General features: G+C 47.7%; 1 protein-coding gene across 4 annotated transcripts; it reads right to left on the minus strand.

Annotated features, from left to right (window-relative positions):
• Window positions 1-866: 866 nt before the first annotated feature.
• Window positions 867-20,912, minus strand: ccdc40 (coiled-coil domain containing 40). Of its 4 annotated transcripts, none has more exons than XM_046331132.1 (20): window positions 20,863-20,912; window positions 20,349-20,383; window positions 11,722-11,904; window positions 11,339-11,453; window positions 11,041-11,180; window positions 10,838-10,921; window positions 10,218-10,437; window positions 9,504-9,661; window positions 8,287-8,409; window positions 7,997-8,118; window positions 7,203-7,446; window positions 6,701-6,883; window positions 5,917-6,162; window positions 5,434-5,647; window positions 4,893-5,062; window positions 4,404-4,495; window positions 3,987-4,107; window positions 3,499-3,687; window positions 1,697-1,855; window positions 867-1,461 (listed from the first exon to the last, which is right to left on the minus strand). In XM_046331132.1, the coding sequence occupies exons 3-20, from the start codon at window positions 11,863-11,865 to the stop codon at window positions 1,207-1,209; spliced, it is 2,979 nt and encodes a 992-aa protein (XP_046187088.1). In that variant the 5' UTR covers window positions 11,866-11,904; window positions 20,349-20,383; window positions 20,863-20,912; the 3' UTR covers window positions 867-1,206. The 4 variants fall into 4 exon arrangements, with proteins under 4 accessions (XP_046187088.1, XP_046187089.1, XP_046187090.1 ...); XM_046331133.1 differs by having other exon boundaries at window positions 20,349-20,467; window positions 20,863-20,877; XM_046331134.1 differs by lacking the exon at window positions 20,863-20,912 and adding an exon at window positions 20,588-20,852.
• Window positions 20,913-20,968: the final 56 nt, after the last annotated feature.

The following is a 20,968-nucleotide window of genomic DNA, read 5'->3' on the forward strand; positions in this document are numbered from 1 at the left end:
GCGAGAGGATGCGAGGAAAGGAAGCCTTTATAGACCATTGAGACGCATCCTAGGACGAAACATAACAGGTTAGTGGGTGGTCCACCAGCTGATGTTGATCTGTACCAACTGAAGGACTGTGGCCTCACTGATATGTAACCTGGCCAGGCCTTCTCACCCTTCCAATTACATTCACGGTGTGTATTATAATAGCACCTAACCGGTCATGTAACAGGCAAACAAAGCCACTGGCAAAGCTATCTGTGAGATTGAGGCCAAGCCTCTAAATAACAGCCATCGCTGACAATAAAGATTCCTATAACAAAGGTTTCCATGACAGTAAGTACACAAACTACTTTTTGGAGCCGTCAGTGAAACATATAGAATAACAAAAGCTGTTGAAAAGAGGGGGAATGTAATTGGTGACTGGCCTGGTTCCAGATCATCACTCATTTAGGGACAGTTCGGGAGTTCCCTTCCCTTGAAGGAGCCCCAAACCGTGACAAAAGGCACTTCAGGAACGCATGAGATTAGGGGTGGTAATCTTCTTATATAAATGGATTAGATATCCAGAGGTGAATAGAGAATCAACTCCAAAGGGGTCTGGTGTTTATTCACAAAGAAAACCCTGGAGAGAGGGGACCACCGGGGACCACTTCCTGACTATGATGTCAGCGACTGCTTATTGGGTGGGGGAACCAGCCAATTGACTGATTATTATCTGATATTTGACATTGATGGACATAACCTTTCATTTATGTTAAGTGACGCTTAATGGCATTGTATGATGTTTCTCTGTTATTATGACATATGATCATTCACAGGCTGGCTTTAGTGATTCCACACTTAAGATTTAGCTAGTTTGTGGATATTAACTAAAGAAAGAATTCCAAATGTTGCTTTTATTGTTTATTTATGTGTATCTTCAGTTTATCCATGGACAATATTATTTTCACACGCTGGTAGGATATCCGTGTATACTGTATATTAAATCAACTCTTCATTCTATCAAGTGAAACAAAATAAACTGAAATATTCTGAAAACCAAAATTGCCCAAACATGGCCAGGAGGAGAGCTTCCACCCCAAGTCCAGCTCTCTAATCCTAACAGCCAGAGTAACATAGAACACCATAGAGCAGTAATACCCGACAACTATGATGGATCTCTATCTCCAATCTACTCCGTGGGTAATCATCCTATGATGGGGGTTTTCAGTCATGTAATAGTCAGTGGGTCTCCTGACCAATCGGAGTCTGCAGGCGCGCGGCCAGGGCGAGGGAGAGGCGTCGTAGCGCCCCCTGGTGCTGGGGGAACTCCTGCTGGACACGGTGCAGGATGGTGGTCACAGCGTGCAGACGCTCCTCCTGCCTCTGCAACGCAGGCTCCAAAGCTTCGCTGGTGGACAGGGCGCTGTAGCGACCCTCACGCACCGCTTGGAGCTGCTTGGCATGGCCCTGGAGGGAGACCAGACGGGCCAGGTTCTAGAGAGAGAGAGAGGGAGAAAGGGAGGATAGAGAGAGAGATTGGGTGAGAGAGCGAGAGAACCAGACCGAGAGAGGAAAAGAAGGATGGATAAAGCGATTAAAAAAGACATGAGATGAAAAGAGATATTCAAATAGCTATGCACAGCGCAAACCACTTCTCAACTATGGATAACAATACATTGGGCAGGAATAATGTTGAGAGTGAATGGGTGAATGTGTCTACATCGCGTACCCTCTCCTTGGTGTCCTGCAGACATTGGAAGTCTGAGGTGAGGACAGTTCTGGCACTATGGAGCTCTCCCAGCTGCAGCTGTTTGTCCCGCAGACTGCAGCTCAGACTGGCCTGGCCCTGCTGCAGCTCCCTGAGGACCCCGTCACACTCCTCCGCTTGCTGTTAGGGTGGGGAGACACACACACACACAAACAGACACACATATGAAGCATATACAGTACCAGTCAAAAGTTTGGACACACCTACTCATTCAAGGGTTTTTCTGTATTTTTACTATTTTCTACATTGTAGAATAATAGTGACGACGTCACAACTATGAAATAACACACATGGAATCAGTTAAGAATACATTTTATTTACAAGGACAGCCTACTCCTTTCTCCCCAACGGGGATTTTCTCACCACCAGCTTCACCTGGAATGCTTTTCCAACAGTCTTGAATGAGTTCCCATATATGCTGAGCAGTTGTTGGCTGCTTTTCCTTCACTCTGCAGTCCAACTCATCCCAAACCATCTCAATTGGGTTGAGGTCGGGTGATTGTAGAGGCCAGGTAATCTGATGCAGCACTCCATCACTCTCCTTCTTGGTCAAATAGCCTTTACACAACCTGAAGGTGTGTTTGGTAATTGTCCTGTTGAAAAACAAATGATAGTCCCACTAAGCACAAACCAGATGGGATGCTATATCTCTGCAGAATACTGTGGTAGCCATGCTGGTTAAGTGTGCCATGAAGTCAAAATATATCACTGACAGTGTCACCAGAAAAGCACCCCCACACCATCACACCTCCTCCATGCTTCACGGTGGGAACAACAAATGCAGAGATCATCCGTTCACTTACTCCGCGTCTCACAAAGACACAGCGGTTGGAACCCGAAATCTCAAATTTGGACTGATCAGCCAGATTTCCACCGGTCTAATGTCCATTGCTTGTGTTTCTTGGCCCAAGCAAGTCTCTTCTTATTATTGGTGTCGTTTTGTAGTGGTTTCTTTGCAGCAGTTCGACCATGACGGCCTGATTCACAAAGTCTCCTCTGAACAGCTGGTGTTGAGATGTGTCTGTTACTTGAACTCTGTGAAGCATTTATTTGGGCTGCAATTTCTGAGGCTGGTAACTCTAAGGAACTTATCCTCTGCAGCAGAGATAACGCTGGGTCTTCCTTTCCTGTGGCGGTCCTCATGAAAGCCAGTTTCATCATAGCGCTTGATGGTTTTTACGACTGCAATTGAATAAACTTTTCTGGATTGACTGACCTTCATGTCTTAAAGTAATGATGGACTGTCGTTTCGCTTTTCTTATTTGAGCTGTTAATGCCATAATATGGACTTGGTCTTTTACCAAATAGGACTTTATTCTGTATTCCACCCCTACCTTGTCAGAACACAACTGATTGGCTCAAACGCATTAAGAAGGATAGAAATTCCACAAATGAACTTTTAACAAGGCACACCTGTTAATTGAAATGCATTCCAGGTGACTACCTCATGAAGCTGGTTGAGAGAATGCCAAGCGTGTGCAAAGCTGTCATCAAGAAAAAGGGTGGCTACTTTGAAGAATCTCAAATATAAAATATATTTCGATTTGTTTAACACTTGTTTGGTTACTACATGATTCCATATGTGTTATTTCATAGTTTTGATGTCTTCACTATTATTCTACAATGTAGAAAATAGTAAAAATAAAGAAAAATCATGAATGAGTAGGTGTCCAAACGTTTGACTGGTACTGTACGTACTGTACATACACACAGGAACGCACACCCACCAACACCCCAACTGACCCACCGACCCACACCCCCACCTTCTGTGTGTCCAGTATCTTCCGACGCAGGCCCTGCAGGATGCCGTGGAAGTCGGTGTGAGTGGGCTGCTTGCGGTCGGTGCGTGCCTGGGCCTCACTGCGCATCACGATAGTCTCCCTGCGGGCCACCACTCCCTCCATCTCCCTCAGTAGGCGCTCCTGCTGCTTCATCAGCTGACCGTATCGCACCTGTAGGGACACACCCACATTGATACTTGATTCTTACTCCCAGCACACAGCATTGATTCATTCCCCAGTGAAAGCATTGGAGGGGGTGAAACAGGTGTCCTACCTATTCCACATTTAGCGCGCTAAGGAATCAAATCAAACATGATTTGTATCGTACATTTCGTACAAGGCAGCAACACAATGTTGTCATTTTCTATATGCAGACACAGTGTATCGACCTACAGTAGGAGGGACTAAGTGAAAGATTGTGTGATGTGAGAGTCGCTTTTGGTTTCTCCAGTGTGTGTGATGTTACTTACCTCCATCCGGTGGATCTCAGCCCTCATGGTGCGGATGTCTCCCTGGCCCACCTCAGAGTCCACAGCCGACCTGGTCTCTCTCACCAGCTGGGTCTTCTTCTCCCACAGCATGATCTGACGCCTGAAAACACAGATGCACGCACGCAAATAAACATCAACAAATGTCTTTTCTAAAGCCCTTTTTTACATGATGTCTGCAAAGTGCGCCGCAGAAACCCGACCTAAAACCCCGAGCAGCAAGCGACGCAGATGTGGAAGCGCGGGTGAACTCAACAAAAACACACACCCCATATAACACAAGCACGTGAAACACACACACACACAGACACGTACACTCGCATGAGGACAAGACACAGACAGACAGATAGACGGAGGCTCATGTTTCTAGGCGGACTACTTTGCTACTGTTTGACTCACTCCGACTCCACCAGACTGTTGAGCAGCCTGTCCTTCTCCTCCTGGATCCTCTCGAGCTTCATCTGCATCTCAATGGAGTTTCTCTCCGCCTCCTGAACACACAACGTCACAGGAGTACACGGTTATACATGAGGTACAATGGTGCGGAGGCATTTCTGTACGTACATTTACAGTACGTCTAGCAAACTGCCCTTGGATTTGGGTAAAAAGGCCTTTGATCGGTTGTAACGGCCAGGTATATCTGATTAACGCGGTATTTCGTCTCCTGACACAAGAACAAGCCTGTTGATCAACATCGATCATGGTGCATCAGAAATTGCTGTCCGTCGAGATAGAAAAAGACTTTGTAAGTCAGATTTTGTTGTAAAAAAAACAAACAACGTAGTTACTGCGTTTTGCTTTTGTGGGGCAATATAGAACACGTGTGTGTATTTGACTGGGGGACTGATGAACACCAGAAACAGCCCCCACCGTGACCACCAGTCTGACCTTGAGTCTGTGCAGGAAGTCCGTCTCCATGACGACGTTGCCCTGCTCCAGGGCCTGGTGGAGATGCCTGTTCTCACTCAGCAGGGAGTTGAGCTTCAACATGTCCGCCATCAGCTCCTTCATGTGTCTCTCCAGCTCGGCCTGCTCCCGCTGCTCCTGTTGCATCTCACCTGGACGGGAGGCAGCGGAGAGGTGGGGAGTCCATGGGTTAGCGTGTGTTTTGTTAGGGTAGGGTCACAAAGAACCCAAAAATGGTGAAGTGTCTGAAATCTTGTTTCAGACCGGGAGTGTTTGTGATTGCTCAGTGCGTTCACGATGCCTGGAGGAGAAGGATACATGTACTGTTTGTGTAGTGGGGCTATATGGTAGCTGTATTCTATGCTCATAATTTGTCAAGTTATATTTTATTCTGTCGTGTCTTGTAAGCCCATGGGGGCTGGGTACCGGTAGGTGTATTAGTAGTAGTAGTGTGAGCAGGGCGGTGCTCCGGGCCCATTTCTCCATGGTCAGTGGGTGTGCGCGCCCGTGTGTGTTACCGTACTCTCGGTGCGGACTTTCCTCTGCTGTAGGATGGTGAATTGGGTCTGCAGTGTGAGCAGGGCGGCGCTCCGGGCCTGTTTCTCCTGGGTCAGTCTCACCAGTTCCCCCTGCTGCCGCAGCCAGAGCTGCTGCTGCTCCTTGATCTCTCCTCCCACCGCCTCCAGCTGCTTGGTCAGAGTACTGGCCTGGATCTCCAACGGGCCCAGGTCCTCGTGCTGTTGACGTACGTAGGGACGTGATCAAGACAACATAGAAAGTCAGGAAAATGTGCATTTTTTTCCCCCCAAAGCTGAAACGTTTCAAATCCATTCTGGCTCCGGTCTTATTGTAGAGGATGGTGCTACCATAGAAATAGAATACCATTCTAGATCTGTAGGTGCCACCTATTTTAGATTCAGTACCTATAGTCCTTTATTCTAAGGGAAATAAACCCAGAGTGTTCAGTTGGTTACTGGTCAGTGCTTGGTTGTAAGTTAACTCTCACCCCAGTGCTGGCGACGAGCTGCTCAATCTTCTTGTTGTAAACGTTGATGGTGGCCTGCTTGCGCTCGATGACGGTGACGCGCTTGGTGATCCTGGCCTCGCTGGCGCCGAGCAGTTCGTTGCGGCGGCTCATCTCCGTCTCCAGCGAGGCGAGGGTGCGGGCCAGACCCTCCAGGCGCAGGGTGAGGTCACTGCTCTCCAGCGTCACCGCCGCCATTTCGTTCTCCAGCCGGGACAGCTGGGTCTCCTGGCAGGGTGAGGAGAGAGAGAGAGACGCACACACAGATATTGGTTTGAACACAGTGATACATTGCGATAGCAAAGTTTCATATGTAGCATTGCGGTTGGTGTGGTTTTCAATGGACCCTTTCTTTGTCTACACAGGTCATTGAAAAACTAGCTCAAGATATTAAATAACAACCAGATGTAACTCCTTCTGTACTGTAATTCTACAAAGTCTCCCATTCCTAACACATCTCCACAATATGATTGACTATACACCGCTAAATAGTCTTTGTAATATTATGAATTACTAGGCAAGTCAGGTAAGAACAAATTCTTATTTACAATGACAGCCTACCCCGGCCAAACACTCCCCTAACCTGGACGACGCTGGGCCAATTGTCCACCGACCTATGGGAATCCCTGGTCACGGCCGGTTGTGATACAGCCCAGGATCGAACCCGGGTCTGTATGCAGTGCCTCAGACCGCCGTCGATGCGGTGCCTTAGACCGCTGCGCCACTCAGGATAACCCCAAAAAATACGGCGACCGACCCCGCTCACCTTCTCCCTCTTGTGGGCGGCCATCTTGTCGGTGAGGCGTCGGGAGTACTTGGTGGCCTTGTCGTGGGTGAGATGCTCCTGCATCTTGGACATGATGCGGTCCTCCAGCTCGATGCGCCGCACCCACTCCTTCTCCGTCTGCTTCCTCAGGGAGGACACCTCCACCTGGCGCACCCGACACTCCTGAATAGAGGGGAGGGGGGAGAAGAGACATGGGGAGACGGGAGGGAGGGGGACAGAGGTTAGAAGTGTTTCATCGTACTTTCGCCCACTTACACGAGTCACGACAACGCCAATACATTCCAGTCACTTCACATTGAGCGGATATTGAACTCAGAGGAGCCTGCATAGGGAAAGGACAATAGATACACAAATAGATACACGATAGATACACAAATCAACTGCGGACTTGAGAAAGAAATAGAAGAAGCAAACCACAATAAACGCAAGTCTTTTGACTTGACGAGTGTTTACCCTCGGTTAAAGCAACCTATTCACTCACCGTGTTGACGCGTTGCAGCGTCTGCTCGGTCTCCTGCAGGGTCCTCATGTAGATGCTGTACTGGACCTGCAGCGCCTCCTGCTGGCTGTGGCTGTGGGAGATCAGCTTCCTGGAGGTGGCGCTGTCCAGCTGGGTCCGGTTCAGTAGTACTGTCAGCAGCTCATTGCGCTCCCCCTCCTGCGTGATGGACTTCTTGAAGCCCTCGATCTCGGTGTCTAGAGAGCGGACCTGGTGGGTGGCCGCGCTGCATGGAGGCAGGGAGAGGGAGGGAGATTGACAGACGTGTGCTCGGTGGCATCCCACAGGTGTACAGCATGTCCAGTCTCAAGGAGAAACGACCAGAGCAGACCAACAGGACTGATGCACGGCAAATACAAATTGTATTGTAAATAGACATTGGACAGTGGCCAATGTACAGCTTGCCAAAAGTAGTGCATTATATAGGGAATAGGGTTGCCATTTCAAATCTATCCAGTGTGTATTCTCTTCCACCGTGGTGTTGGCCTCGTCTCGTCATACCCCCCAGGCTGCTGTTCTACACTGTGTGTGTGTGTATGTATGTGTATGTGTGTGTGTGCGCGTCACAGGCGGCTGGTGGTATCTTAATTGGGGAGGACGGGCTCATAGTAATGGCTGAAACGGTATAAATGGAATGGTAACCAACACATCAACAGACGGTTCCCATGTGTTTGATAACATTCCATTCACTCCGTTCCAGCCATTACTATGAGCCCGTCCTCCCCTCAGCAGCCTCCTGTGATGTGTGTAGACTCTAGGCGTTTACGTGGCCTCACCGCAGAGCCTCCAGCATGGCGGTGTAGGCGTCGTCTCGTCTCCTCATGCCCACCAGGCTGCTGTTCCACTGCTGCAGCAGCTGCTTCCTCTCCATCCCCAAAGAGTCCATCTCCATCTGGGCCTGTATCGAGAGAGACACAGGCAAAAGGCACACCGTTCACCACCATTCCCCATTCCTTCTGTGTGTACAGCTTTTGTCTCAGCCTAAGCAGTAACACATTTATTATTGTGTTATACTGATTGGCTGGATCAAAAGCCTGTACCCAACCGGGAGTGGACAGTAGTGTACCTCAGAGAGGGCCTCCTTGGCTGCCTGGGTCTCCTCAGACTGGGCGATGGTCTGTACTTTATACAGAGCTATCTGCTCCGTCAGCCGCTCCATGTGTTTGGTCAACCGCTCGACATACAAGTCCTGAGAGGGGGTGGGGTGGGGGTGGTGGTAGAGAGTGAGAGGAGGGTAGAGAGAGAGGGTGGGATAGGGGGGTAGAGAGTGAGAGGGGGTAGAGAGAGAGGGTGGGTAGAGAGAGGGGGAGGTAGAGAGAGAGAGGGGGAAGAGAGAGAGGGGGGTAGAGAGAGAGGGGGTAGAGAGAGAGAGAGAGGGTGGGTAGAGAGAGAGAGGGGGTAGAGAGAGGGGGAGGGGTAGAGAGTGAGAGGGGGTAGAGAGACAGAGGGGATAGAGAGACAGAGGGGGTAGAGAGAGGGGGGTAGAGAGAGAGGGAGAGTAGAGAGAGAGAGGGGATAGAGAGAGAGAGGGATAGAGAGAGAGAGGGGGTAGAGAGAGAGGGTGGGTAGAGAGAGAGGGTGGGTAGAGAGAGAGAGGGTGGGTAGAGAGAGAGGGTGGGTAGAGAGAGAGAGAGGGTGGGTAAAGAGAGAGTGGGGGTAGAGAGAGAGGGGGGGTAGAGAGAGAGGGGGTAGAGAGAGAGGGGGGGTAGAGAGAGAGGGGGGTAGAGAGAGGGGGGGTAGAGAGAGAGAGGGGGGGTAGAGAGAGAGAGAGAGGGTGGGTAGAGAGAGAGAGGGGATAGAGAGAGAGAGGGGTAGAGAGAGAGGGGGTAGAGAGAGAGAGAGAGGGGGTAGAGAGAGGGGGGTAGAGAGAGAGAGAGGGGGTAGAGAGAGAGAGGGGTGGGTAGAGAGAGAGAGGGGTGGGTAGAGAGAGAGAGAGGGTGGGTAGAGAGAGAGAGAGGGTGGGTAGAGAGAGAGAGGGTGGGTAGAGAGAGAGAGAGGGGTAGAGAGAGAGAGAGGGTGGGTAAAGAGAGAGTGGGGGGTAGAGAGAGGGGGGTAGAGAGAGAGAGAGAGAGGGGGGGGTCATATAAGGAATCACCTGTAATACACTGCAAGAGAAGATTTAGCCACAGTAATAATAATTATTTTAAATTCTATTTCTAGACCCTTAGCATCTGGTCCAGGACCAGTTTTGCGGTTTTGGCTCAGAACGGTTAACATTAGAACTAACATGCCAATCAGCTGATCTTGAATCAGTTGTAAAAGAAGGAAGGCATGTGTCCTGACCTGTTTGTGTTTCTGCTCCTCTGCCTGGGTCTTCTCGGAGTAGGCCTTGCGCGAGGCGTTCTTCATGGCCGTGATGTCAGAGCGCAGGTCGGCGTTAACCTCCTGCATGTAGAACAGACGCAGTGCCAGGTTCTCTACCTCACTCTGCAGCTGGGACACTGAGGAAGGAGGTGATAGACGTAGTTAGGGACAGGAGTTTTTCCTGACTGTCACCTGACCAGGAAAACCTTTATATTGTTATGGACTATTATAACTAGGCTAGGGTCCTGATTTTTTTCCCTTGATTAGGTCAAGAAAAACTCCTGGCCCAAGCCATAGTACAGATATAGGATCTTAATTTGACCTATATTGTCACGGCAAAATAAGCGCATAATGTTGCTTGATCGGTGGTTAAGCTATTAGCTGGCCAAAAGTAGGTTACCTGAAAAGTGCAATACTGTTAGTATGGGTCTTCAGTGAATTTATGTAAATCACAAAGCTTATCTGCGCAGACAACAAAAGTGATCAAATGAAGATCCTACATCTGTAGCAAAGTGACAACACCCTACGTTTACAGAAACGTGTGCTTTGTGACAGTTGATGAATCAATGTCTCTTGAGCAGTTCTTTAGTATTCATACAATCCTTGTATAGTGTCTGTCCCTATCAAGTCAGTGAGTGGTCTCAGCACAGAATGAAAAAAGACATACTAACTGTGTATCTTTATGGGTCTCACCGTGTGATCTCTGCTTGCCGGCCTGGCTGGCTGTGGTGCGGTACTGGCTTCGGACCCCCTCCAGCTGATCCTGGGCCTGTCTGCGCTGGGCGGCCGCCTGCGCGTTGGTCTCGTGACGGCCCTCCAGACAGGCCTGGAGTCTGGCCAGCTCCTGCTGTATGCCGTACAGCTCCACGCCCAGCTCCTCTCGGTGGTCACTCTCAGACCTCTCTATGGCCATCTAGGGAGATGGGTGGAGGAGGGGAGGGAAAGAGAGCATAGGTTGGGGTCAGAATTGCACAGGGCAAATGCATTAGAAACGTACTGCAAGGCCTGTGGATGTCTTTAAAAAAAAATGTTATAACAATAGTGACTAATCTTTGTAAATCAATTGTTGCCGCTTATAGATCATTTCTAGTTGCAGATTAGTTTATTCTGTGTTTTGAAAAACGAAAGCACAGGGTCACGGTTCGAGATTGAGCCAAAACAAGTCAATGGCGCCCTCTCCTGGGAAAAGAGTGACTATAAATGGCATGAATCGTACTCTATGCACACTGTAAAGTGGATGTCCATGTTGATTTGATTGTGGCCCATTGTAAAAGATGAAGAATCTTTGCCTCAGAAGAAGAGAGCTACTTCACCTTCTCACGCAACTCCATGTTGAGTCTCTCCAGTTGCTTGTGGAGGTGGTTCCTCAGTGCAGTCTGGAACCTTTTCATCAGCGGCTGCAGGCAGATGGGAGAAAGCACAGTAAGACGTTCATCTGATTAGCATGACGGGGCTTAAACCTTAAGGTATTTAAAACCACGTTAGCAGTGATGTTAAGCGGGGAAACTTCTTTTACGTGTTCAGGGTCCAGCACAATGAGCTCATCTTCCTCATCGCCCTCTTCCGCCGCCCTGCGTAACCCGTCCGCATCGCTGTCGGAGAGGGGGACTGAGAGGTGCAACGAGGGGTGAGGCGGCAAGGGCATCGTTCCGTTATCTGGCACCCCAAAAGAAAACAACGTTTCATGATCACTCCTCAACAGATACCGCGCTTGGCAAGTCACAGTGCTCGAGTCAATTGCAAAAAGTGATAGAAATCAGTTTAGAAATGTCCACCATTGTTCTATCCCTCCCTCTTATTGAAACCCAGCGGACCTGAGTTGCTGGCGGGGTTGAAGGCTGCGCCTGTCCCACTGTTTCCTGACTGTGACACTGGGTAACCAGCCCCCGCCTCGGCCTGCTCTCTGTCTGACTGCTCTGCTGATCCACCCTGCATGGAGGACAGACAGGAGGACACTCAGGAAGTCACTTTTTGATCCATAAGGTTACAATACAAATAATAAAGGGTTATATTTAATTATGTGCATTGGACCACTGCCTAAATCATGTCAAATCGTCTTTTGGAAATAAGTTCATGATTTTGAATGACAACAAATAAAATGCAGATGACACAATATCATGAGTCACAAATCCTAACTTGAGAAACGTGTGAAAAAAAAGAAAGTATCCTGTACTGTAGAGTAGTATCTTTCACAAACCTCCTGCCCGGGTAGTACAGTAACCCCAGAGTCCTCTGCTGCCTCGTCAGCATCACCTGGCTGTTCATCGTACTTCCCCTCCTCCTGTGGCGGGCTTCCCCTCCTCTCCTCTTCTCCTCCTCCCTCACTTCCTCCACCCTCCATTGGACTCGGTGGGAACCAAGATGGTTGACTCTGTCAGCACTACAAGATGGTTGACTCTGTCAGCACTACAAGATGGTTGACTCTGTCAGCACTACAAGATGGTTGACTCTGTCAGCACTACAAGATGGTTGACTCTGTCAGCACTACAAGAAGGTTGACTCTGTCAGCACTACAAGAAGGTTGACTCTGTCAGCACTACAAGAAGGTTGACTCTGTCAGCACTACAAGAAGGTTGACTCTGTCAGCACTACAAGAAGGTTGACTCTGTCAGCACTACAAGAAGGTTGACTCTGTCAGCACTACAAGAAGGTTGACTCTGTCAGCACTACAAGAAGGTTGACTCTGTCAGCACTACAAGAAGGTTGACTCTGTCAGCACTACAAGAAGGTTGACTTGACTCTGTCAGCACTACAAGAAGGTTGACTCTGTCAGCACTACAAGAAGGTTGACTCTGTCACTCTGTCAGCACTACAAGAAGGTTGACTCTGTCAGCACTACAAGAAGGTTGACTCTGTCAGCACTACAAGAAGGTTGACTCTGTCAGCACTACAAGAAGGTTGACTCTGTCAGCACTACAAGAAGGTTGACTCTGTCAGCACTACAAGAAGGTTGACTCTGTCAGCACTACAAGAAGGTTGACTCTGTCAGCACTACAAGAAGGTTGACTCTGTCAGCACTACAAGAAGGTTGACTCTGTCAGCACTACAAGAAGGTTGACTCTGTCAGCACTACAAGAAGGTTGACTCTGTCAGCACTACAAGAAGGTTGACTCTGTCAGCACTACAAGAAGGTTGACTCTGTCAGCACTACAAGAAGGTTGACTGTCAGCACTACAAGAAGGTTGACTCTGTCAGCACTACAAGAAGGTTGACTCTGTCAGCACTACAAGAAGGTTGACTCTGTCAGCACTACAAGAAGGTTGACTCTGTCAGCACTACAAGAAGGTTGACTCTGTCAGCACTACAAGAAGGTTGACTCTGTCAGCACTACAAGAAGAAGGTTGACTCTGTCAGCACTACAAGAAGGTTGACTCTGTCAGCACTACAAGAAGGTTGACTCTGTCAGCACTACAAGAAGGTTGACTCTGTCAGCACTACAAGAAGGTTGACTCTGTCAGCACTACAAGAAGGTTGACTCTGTCAGTTGACTCTGTCAGCACTACAAGAAGGTTGACTCTGTCAGCACTACAAGAAGGTTGACTCTGTCAGCACTACAGAAGGTCTGTCAGCACTACAAGAAGGTTGACTCTGTCAGCACTACAAGAAGGTTGACTCTGTCAGCACTACAAGAAGGTTGACTCTGTCAGCACTACAAGAAGGTTGACTCTGTCAGCACTACAAGAAGGTTGACTCTGTCAGCACTACAAGAAGGTTGACTCTGTCAGCACTACAAGAAGGTTGACTCTGTCACTCTGTCAGCACTACAAGAAGGTTGACTCTGTCAGCACTACAAGAAGGTTGACTCTGTCAGCACTACAAGAAGGTTGACTCTGTCAGCACTACAAGAAGGTTGACTCTGTCAGCACTACAAGAAGGTTGACTCTGTCAGCACTACAAGAAGGTTGACTCTGTCAGCACTACAAGAAGGTTGACTCTGTCAGCACTACAAGAAGGTTGACTCTGTCAAGCACTACAAGAAGGTTGACTCTGTCAGCACTACAAGAACTACAAGAAGGTTGACTCTGACTGTCAGCACTACAAGAAGGTTGACTCTGTCAGCACTACTTGACTCTGTCAGCACTACAAGAAGGTTGACTCTGTCAGCACTACAAGAAGGTTGACTCTGTCAGCACTACAAGAAGGTTGACTCTGTCAGCACTACAAGAAGGTTGACTCTGTCAGCACTACAAGAAGGTTGACTCTGTCAGCACTACAAGAAGGTTGACTCTGTCAGAAGGTTGACTCTGTCACTACAAGAAGGTTGACTCTGTCAGCACTACAAGAAGGTTGACTCTGTCAGCACTACAAGAAGGTTGACTCTGTCAGCACTAAAGAAGGTTGACTCTGTCAGCACTACAAGAAGGTTGACTCTGTCAGCACTACAAGAAGGTTGACTCTGTCAGCACTACAAGAAGGTTGACTCTGTCAGCACTACAAGAAGGTTGACTCTGTCAGCACTACAAGAAGGTTGACTCTGTCAGCACTAGAAGGTTGACTCTGTCACTACAAGAAGGTTGACTCTGTCAGCACTACAAGAAGGTTGACTCTGTCAGCACTACAAGAAGGTTGACTCTGTCAGCACTACAAGAAGGTTGACTCTGTCACAAGAAGGTTGACTCTGTCAGCACTACAAGAAGGTTGACTCTGTCAGCACTACAAGAAGGTTGACTCTGTCAGCACTACAAGAAGGTTGACTCTGTCAGGTTGACTCTGTCAGCACTACAAGAAGGTTGACTCTGTCAGCACTACAAGAAGGTTGACTCTGTCAGCACTACAAGAAGGTTGACTCTGTCAGCACTACAAGAAGGTTGACTCTGTCAGCACTACAAGAAGGTTGACTCTGTCAGCACTACAAGAAGGTTGACTCTGTCAGCACTACAAGAAGGTTGACTCTGTCAGCACTACAAGAAGGTTGACTCTGTCAGCACTACAAGAAGGTTGACTCTGTCAGCACTACAAGAAGGTTGACTCTGTCAGCACTACAAGAAGGTTGACTCTGTCAGCACTACAAGAAGGTTGACTCTGTCAGCACTACAAGAAGGTTGACTCTGTCAGCACTACAAGAAGGTTGACTCTGTCAGCACTACAAGAAGGTTGACTCTTGACTCAGCACTACAAGAAGGTTGACTCTGTCAGCACTACAAGAAGGTTGACTCTGTCAGCACTACAAGAAGGTTGACTCTGTCAGCACTACAAGAAGGTTGACTCTGTCAGCACTACAAGAAGGTTGACTCTGTCAGCACTACAAGAAGGTTGACTCTGTCAGCACTACAAGAAGGTTGACTCTGTCAGCACTACTCTGTCAACTACAAGAAGGTTGACTCTGTCAGCACTACAAGAAGGTTGACTCTGTCAGCACTACAAGAAGGTTGACTCTGTCAGCACTACAAGAAGGTTGACTCTGTCAGCACTACAAGAAGGTTGACTCTGTCAGCACTACAAGAAGGTTGACTCTGTCAGCACTACAAGAAGGTTGACTCTGTCAGCACTACAAGAAGGTTGACTCTGTCAGCACTACAAGAAGGTTGACTCTGTCAGCACTACAAGAAGGTTGACTCTGTCAGCACTACAAGAAGGAAGGTTGACTCTGTCAGCACTACAAGAAGGTTGACTCTGTCAGCACTACAAGAAGGTTGACAAGAAGGTTGACTCTGTCAGCACTACAAGAAGGTTGACTCTGTCAGCACTACAAGAAGGTTGACTCTGTCAGCACTACAAGAAGGTTGACTCTGTCAGCACTACAAGAAGGTTGACTCTGTCAGCACTACAAGAAGGTTGACTCTGTCAGCACTACAAGAAGGTTGACTCTGTCAGCACTACAAGAAGGTTGACTCTGTCAGCACTACAAGAAGGTTGACTCTGTCAGCACTACAAGAAGGTTGACTCTGTCAGCACTTGACTCTGTCAGCACTACAAGAACTCTGTCAGTTGACTCTGTCAGTCAGCACTACAAGAAGGTTGACTCTGTCAGCACTACAAGAAGGTTGACTCTGTCAGCACTACAAGAAGGTTGACTCTGGTTGACTCTGTCAGCACTACAAAGAAGCACTACAAGAAGGTTGACTCTGTCAGCACTACAAGAAGGTTGACTCTGTCAGCACTACAAGAAGGTTGACTCTGTCAGCACTACAAGAAGGTTGACTCTGTCACTCTGTCAGCACTACAAGAAGGTTGACTCTGTCAGCACTACAAGAAGGTTGACTCTGTCAGCACTACAAGAAGGTTGACTCTGTCAGCACTACAAGAAGGTTGACTCTGTCAGCACTACAAGAAGGTTGACTCTGTCAGCACTACAAGAAGGTTGACTCTGTCAGCACTACAAGAAGGTTCTGTCAGCACTACAAGAAGGTTGACTCTGTCAGCACTACAAGAAGGTTGACTCTGTCAGCACTGAAGGTTGACTCTGTCAGCACTACAAGAAGGTTGACTCTGTCAGCACTACAAGAAGGTTGACTCTGTCAGCACTACAAGAAGGTTGACTCTGTCAGCACTACAAGAAGGTTGACTCTGTCAGCACTACAAGAAGGTTGACTCTGTCAGCACTACAAGAAGGTTGACTCTGTCAGCACTACAAGAAGGTTGACTCTGTCAGCACTACAAGAAGGTTGACTCTGTCAGCACTACAAGAAGGTTGACTCTGTCAGCACTACAAGAAGGTTGACTCTGTCAGCACTACAAGAAGGTTGACTCTGTCAGCACTACAAGAAGGTTGACTCTGTCAGCACTACAAGAAGGTTGACTCTGTCAGCACTACAAGAAGGTTGACTCTGTCAGCACTACAAGAAGGTTGACTCTGTCAGCACTACAAGAAGGTTGACTCTGTCAGCACTACAAGAAGGTTGACTCTGTCAGCACTACAAGAAGGTTGACTCTGTCAGCACTACAAGAAGGTTGACTCTGTCAGCACTACAAGAAGGTTGACTCTGTCAGTCAGCACTACAAGAAGGTTGACTCTGTCAGCACTACAAGAAGGTTGACTCTGTCAGCACTACAAGAAGGTTGACTCTGTCAGCACTACAAGAAGGTTGACTCTGTCAGCACTACAAGAAGGTTGACTCTGTCAGCACTACAAGAAGGTTGACTCTGTCAGCACTACAAGAAGGTTGACTCAGCACTACAAGAAGGTTGACAGCACTACAAGAAGGTTGACTCTGTCAGCACTACAAGAAGGTTGACTCTGTCAGCACTACAAGAAGGTTGACTCTGTCAGCACTACAAGAAGGTTGACTCTGTCAGCACTACAAGAAGGTTGACTCTGTCAGCACTACAAGAAGGTTGACTCTGTCAGCACTACAAGAAGGTTGACTCTGTCAAGCACTACAAGAAGGTTGACTCTGTCAGCACTACAAGAAGGTTGACTCTGTCAGCACTACAAGAAGGTTGACTCTGTCAGCACTACAAGAAGGTTGACTCTGTCAGCACTACAAGAAGGTTGACTCTGTCAGCACTACAAGAAGGTTGACTCTGTCAGCACTACTGAAGGTTGACTCTGTCAGCACTACAAGAAGGTTGACTCTGTCAGCACTACAAGAAGGTTGACTCTGTCAGCACTGTCAGCACTACAGAAGGTTGACTCTGTCAGCACTACAAGAAGGTTGACTCTGTCAGCACTACAAGAAGGTTGACTCTGTCAGCACTACAAGAAGGTTGACTCTGTCAGCACTACAAGAAGGTTGACTCTGTCACACTACAAGAAGGTTGACTGTCAGCACTCAAGAAGGTTGTCTGTCAGCACTACAAGAAGGTTGACTCTGTCAGCACTACAAGAAGGTTGACTCTGTCAGCACTACACTCTGTCAGCACTACAAGAAGGTTGACTCTGTCAGCACTACAAGAAGGTTGACTCTGTCAGCACTACAAGAAGGTTGACTCTGTCAGCACTACAAGAAGGTTGACTCTGTCAGCACTACAAGAAGGTTGACTCTGTCAGCACTACAAGAAGGTTGACTCTGTCAGCACTACAAGAAGGTTGACTCTGTCAGCACTACAAGAAGGTTGACTCTGTCAGCACTACAAGAAGGTTGACTCTGTCAGCACTACAAGAAGGTTGACTCTGTCAGCACACTCTGTCAGCACTACAAGAAGGTTGACTCTGTCACTACAAGAAGGTTGACTCTGTCAGCACTACAAGAAGGTTGACTCTGTCAGCACTACAAGAAGGTTGACTCTGTCAGCACTACAAGAAGGTTGACTCTGTCAGCACTACAAGAAGGTTGACTCTGTCAGCACTACAAGAAGGTTGACTCTGTCAGCACTACAAGAAGGTTGACTCTGTCAGCACTACAAGAAGGTTGACTCTGTCAGCACTACAAGAAGGTTGACTCTGTCAGCACTACAAGAAGGTTGACTCTGTCAGCACTACAAGAAGGTTGACTCTGTCAGCACTACAAGAAGGTTGACTCTGTCAGCACTACAAGAAGGTTGACTCTGTCAGCACTACAAGAAGGTTGACTCTGTCAGCACTACAAGAAGGTTGACTCTGTCAGCACTACAAGAAGGTTGACTCTGTCAGCACTACAAGAAGGTTGACTCTGTCAGCACTACAAGAAGGTTGACTCTGTCAGCACTACAAGAAGGTTGACTCTGTCAGCACTCACAAGAAGGTTGACTCTGTCAGCACTACAAGAAGGTTGACTCTGTCAGCACTACAAGAAGGTTGACTCTGTCAGCACTACAAGAAGGTTGACTCTGTCAGCACTACAAGAAGGTTGACTCTGTCAGCACTACAAGACTCTGTCAGCACTACAAGAAGGTTGACTCTGTCAGCACTACAAGAAGGTTGACTCTGTCAGCACTACAAGAAGGTTGACTCTGTCAGCACTACAAGAAGGTTGACTCTGTCAGCACTACAAGAAGGTTGACTCTGTCAGCACTACAAGAAGGTTGACTCTGTCAGCACTACAAGAAGGTTGACTCTGTCAGCACTACAAGAAGGTTGACTCTGTCAGCACTACAAGAAGGTTGACTCTGTCAGCACTACAAGAAGGTTGACTCTGTCAGCACTACAAGAAGGTTGACTCTGTCAGCACTACAAGAAGGTTGACTCTGTCAGCACTACAAGAAGGTTGACTCTGTCAGCACTACAAGAAGGTTGACTCTGTCAGCACTACAAGAAGGTTGACTCTGTCAGCACTACAAGAAGGTTGACTCTGTCAGCACTACAAGAAGGTTGACTCTGTCAGCACTACAAGAAGGTTGACTCTGTCAGCACTACAAGAAGGTTGACTGACTCTGTCAGCACTACAAGAAGGTTGACTCTGTCAGCACTACAAGAAGGTTGACTCTGTCAGCACTACAAGAAGGTTGACTCTGTCAGCACTACAAGAAGGTTGACTCTGTCAGCACTACAAGAAGGTTGACTCTGTCAGCACTACAAGACTACAAGAAGGTTGACTCTGTCAGCACTACAAGAAGGTTGACTCTGTCAGCACTACAAGAAGGTTGACTCTGTCAGCACTACAAGAAGGTTGACTCTGTCAGCACTACAAGAAGGTTGACTCTGTCAGCACTACAAGAAGGTTGACTCTGTCAGAAGGTTGACACACTACAAGAAGGTTGACTCTGTCAGCACTACAAGAAGGTTGACTCTGTCAGCACTACAAGAAGGTTGACTCTGTCAGCACTACAAGAAGGTTGACTCTGTCAGCACTACAAGAAGGTTGACTCTGTCACTCTGTCAGCACTACAAGAAGGTTGACTCTGTCAGCACTACAAGAAGGTTGACTCTGTCAGCACTACAAGAAGGTTGACTCTGTCAGCACTACAAGAAGGTTGACTCTGTCAGCACTACAAGAAGGTTGACTCTGTCAGCACTACAAGAAGGTTGACAGCACTACAAGAAGGTTGACTCTGTCAGCACTACAAGAAGGTTGACTCTGTCAGCACTACAAGAAGGTTGACTCTGTCAGCACTACAAGAAGGTTGACTCTGTCAGCACTACAAGAAGGTTGACTCTGTCAGCACTACAAGAAGGTTGACTCTGTCAGCACTACAAGAAGGTTGACTCTGTCAGCACTACAAGAAGGTCTGTCAGCACTACAAGAAGGTTGACTCTGTCAGCACTACAAGAAGGTTGACTCTGTCAGCACTACAAGAAGGTTGACTCTGTCAGCACTACAAGAAGGTTGACTCTGTCAGCACTACAAGAAGGTTGACTCTGTCAGCACTACAAGAAGGTTGACTCTGTCAGCACTACAAGAAGGTTGACTCTGTCAGCACTACAAGAAGGTTGACTCTGTCAGCACTACAAGAAGGTTGACTCTGTCAGCACTACAAGAAGGTTGACTCTGTCAGCACTACAAGAAGGTTGACTCTGTCAGCACTACAAGAAGGTTGACTCTGTCAGCACTACAAGAAGGTTGACTCTGTCAGCACTACAAGAAGGTTGACTCTGTCAGCACTCAGCACTACAAGAAGGTTGACTCTGTCAGCACTACAAGAAGGTTGACTCTGTCAGCACTACAAGAAGGTTGACTCTGTCAGCACTACAAGAAGGTTGACTCTGTCAGCACTACAAGAAGGTTGCCTCTGTCAGCACTACAAGAAGGTTGCCTCTGTCAGCACTACAAGAAGGTTGCCTTTGTGACAGCGACATTGGATTTCATTGCAGTCATGTTGGCAGGTAGCCTAGCGGTTAAGAGCTTTGGTGCCAGTAACCGAAAAGTTGCTGGTTTAAATCCCCAAGCCGACTAGGTGAAAGAATCAGTATATGTGCCCTTGAGCAAGCCACTTAAACCCTAATTGTTCCTGTAAGTCGCTCTGGATAAGAGTGTCTGCTAAATAATGTCACCTGCTCTTTTAACGCCCTTTCCTTGAAAGCCTTACCTGCTTCTTGAGTTATTAAGGAGTTCTCTTCAGAACTGAAAGAAAGGTCAGAATGAAAATAATGTATTGAAGCAAAAATGCACGTTTAAAAGTTGTCTGACAAAGCCTCCTGTCATCACCTGGGAAAACATGACAGAGACACACATATTTAAATATTCACTAACGTTATGAAGTTGACGACAATCATTCATTAGGCCCTCATACTGTACATTTGCTTAAAAATGAAACAAGACAGATACCTATGATGGCTATGCCTCCTACGCGCATAATGTTTCCCGTGGAATACTGCTATCCACTTGCCTTGAAGTTAGCGTGCTTATTCGTTAATACGCTATTAACGCTAACGTTAGCTAGATTACCTAACAATTTAAAATTACCACAATGTTTGAACTGTTCTCGAAATGCACAAGTTACTCAACCTTACGGCTGCTTTATCACCTCTTCAGCAACAACAAATAATCCTGCAGCTCGTAGTACGAAATTGAATTTGCAAACTAAAAACAGCTAGACTCACCTCTGTTTGTCTGCCGGCCAGGCGTTGCTAGGAAACGATTAACTTCCGTGAAGGGACAAGGGGTAGAGCCTAGTCAATGGATAGTGCCGCCCCTGATGAATATTGA

The sequence above is a fragment of the Oncorhynchus gorbuscha genome, linkage group LG26, assembly GCF_021184085.1.
Source record: "Oncorhynchus gorbuscha isolate QuinsamMale2020 ecotype Even-year linkage group LG26, OgorEven_v1.0, whole genome shotgun sequence".
Taxonomy (NCBI): Eukaryota; Metazoa; Chordata; class Actinopteri; order Salmoniformes; family Salmonidae; genus Oncorhynchus; species Oncorhynchus gorbuscha.

Excerpts from the sequence above, each read along its gene's own strand:
- ccdc40 (XM_046331132.1), bottom strand. The coding sequence starts at position 11,865 with ATGGAGGGTGGAGGAAGTGAGGGAGGAGGAGAAGAGGAGAGGAGGGGA. Across the intron at positions 8,119-8,286 it reads CCAAGGAGGCCCTCTCTGAG|GCCCAGATGGAGATGGACTC; the intron begins GTACACTACTGT and ends CTCTCGATACAG. Across the intron at positions 5,648-5,916 it reads AGCTCGTCGCCAGCACTGGG|CACGAGGACCTGGGCCCGTT; the intron begins GTGAGAGTTAAC and ends GTACGTCAACAG.